General features: G+C 56.7%; 1 protein-coding gene across 1 annotated transcript; it reads right to left on the bottom strand.

Annotated features, from left to right (window-relative positions):
- Positions 1–394: 394 nt before the first annotated feature.
- On the bottom strand, positions 395–1834 carry LOC123154123 (E3 ubiquitin-protein ligase BOI). The gene is made up of 2 exons (XM_044572921.1): positions 1222–1834; positions 395–1146 (listed from the first exon to the last, which is right to left on the bottom strand). Exons 1-2 carry the CDS (start codon positions 1621–1623, stop codon positions 595–597), a joined length of 954 nt encoding a protein of 317 aa, XP_044428856.1. The 5' UTR covers positions 1624–1834; the 3' UTR covers positions 395–594.
- Between the last annotated feature and the right edge of the window lie 243 nt (positions 1835–2077).

The raw sequence follows: 2077 nt of genomic DNA, 5'->3' as shown, positions 1-2077 counted from the left end.
TTTAGACCGTTGGATCTGTATCGGTTCCTATCTTCAACCCGCTTCCTGTTATGTAGATCTCTAAAGCCTAAGCCTAGCCATCCATCAATTCTTAGATGCATCGCTAGGCGGCACACTTCCTGACCTCATTTCTCGCCCCCTCCCTCCCACCCCACCATTGTCGTTGATGTCATCTCATTGTCTCTAACGTCTTCATGTGTATGTTTACACTATCTCCACCATCTTCCACCGCGCTCATCTAAGTTGCCGCAAAACCTTTGGACACAATTTTTTAACCTTATTTTTAACACAATTTTCTAACCTATGTATTTAATTTGAAGCATATATCTGCAATACTACGATTTTTTTTGTTCTTGTTGAACAATTGATGCAACAGCTCGAGCAAAAAGCTAAATTGAACAAAAGAAGGGAACCCCCTTTTTTCTTGACATCAAGAAGGGAAAATCCTCCTCTGATATCTATGTCATCCAGCCATTGCCCTATCAGCCCCGTCAACAACAACAAAAAAGGTGAAGGAAACAAAACTAAAGCCGACTCTGCTAGTAAAGTTTCAGAAGGAAACAAAACGTCGACTCTAAAACTATTCCTCCCGCATCACGAAAAGTTGACGCAGACGCTGCCATTCTTGGCGCTTCCGCACACCGGGCACGCCTGCGCCACGGCCGCGCACGGCGCGCACACGCAGAGGTGCCGGCACGGCAGCAGCAGCACAACGGCCGCGCCCTCGCGGCACCCCTTGCACCTTCCTGCTCCTGTCGCGTGACGCTCCTCCACTACCGGCGTGCCCACCTCCTCCTCCGGGCAGACGGGTACCTGGTTCTCCCCCCAGCAGCAGGACTCGGCGTCGTCTTCCTGACCGTGGCCGCTTCCACCGCCATGGACCGCCTGGACGTCGAGCGCCCGCTGAAGGTCGCCGCGGAGCACGTTGGCCGTGGCCTCGTGGGATTGCGCGACGTCGCGCCACATCTGAGCCTCCATGAAGAGGTTCCGAAGGCGCTCCTCGAGCGCCCAGTTCATGCTCCTGATCCGCTCAATCTCCTCGTCCTTGGCCTTGAGCCGCTTCGCCGCCCTGGCCTCCACGGCCGAGACGATAAGCCTCGTCTGGCTCTGCGTCTGCTCCGCCAAAGTAGTCCACATCTTTCTCGCCTGCATCATCGACCACGGTTAAAGCCTGAAACGCAAAGCATCGATCGGTGGCGGCGATTTGATCATGGGACTTACATGTTTGAGCAGGACGCTGTCGACGTCGGTGATCTGCTGCTGCGCGTGGGCCGCAAGAACGTCGGCCGCGCCAAGCATCGACGACTGCTCGTCGCGCCTCCGCTTCTTGGTGATCATTTCCTGAGCACAGTCGGGGCTGACGCCCTTCTTAGCCAGATCAGCCGCAGCCATCGCCAAGAACTCCGAATACTGCTCCGCGGCCGCCGTCGTCGTGGGCGGCGGCGGCAGCGGCAGCGCGAAGAGGTCCGCGTACGGCTGGTGCCCCCGCTGGCTCGGCACCGCAGCGGCATAACAAGGCCCACTGGCCGGCATAGAAGCGGCGGAGGCGAGCTGGTGGTGACCGCCGCCGGCGCCGGTGGTGAGTAACATGTGGCGCAGGCGTTGCAGGTCCACGGAGGCCATGGCGATTGATGGGACGCGCGCGTCGTCCGCTCCTATATATACAGCCAAGCCAAGGCGATGCGTCCCCGGCCGGAGTTAGTCAGATGTGGTGGGAGGTGCGGTCATCGATCGGCGAGGGTGGCAAAGAAACGAGGTCCGTAGATGGCAGGCAGCCGGGTATTTATGGTGCGTGACCGGGTTTTGGTTGGCGTCCACGTCCCCCGCCCCTGGCCCTGGCCTGAGTGAGAAAGCAACTGAAGATTAGATTGACCGGCCCTCGATAGTTAATCCTTCTCCTTTTCAGGAGGGATTTTCCTTTTATTTATGGCTTCCGTTTCAATCTCTCCCTAAATTTGGAGTGGAGACCACGAATTCGACGTGTCATATTACCTTTCTGCACCGAAATTGCTGGCTTTTCCGTTCCCGACGTATTCCATCGATCGGTTGACTAATTTGCAGAACTCAAGGCTGGCCA

Source organism: Triticum aestivum, chromosome 7A (assembly GCF_018294505.1).
Source record: "Triticum aestivum cultivar Chinese Spring chromosome 7A, IWGSC CS RefSeq v2.1, whole genome shotgun sequence".
NCBI lineage: Eukaryota > Viridiplantae > Streptophyta > Magnoliopsida > Poales > Poaceae > Triticum > Triticum aestivum.
Note: the sequence above shows the minus strand (reverse complement) of the source record. Positions and strands in the feature narration are given on the sequence as shown.

Bases quoted from the DNA above. Each gene is read 5' to 3' on its own strand.
- LOC123154123 (XM_044572921.1), bottom strand. From the start codon at position 1,623: ATGGCCTCCGTGGACCTGCAACGCCTGCGCCACATGTTACTCACCACC. The intron at 1,147-1,221 runs GTAAGTCCCATG...TCGATGATGCAG, and splicing joins ACAGCGTCCTGCTCAAACAT to GCGAGAAAGATGTGGACTAC.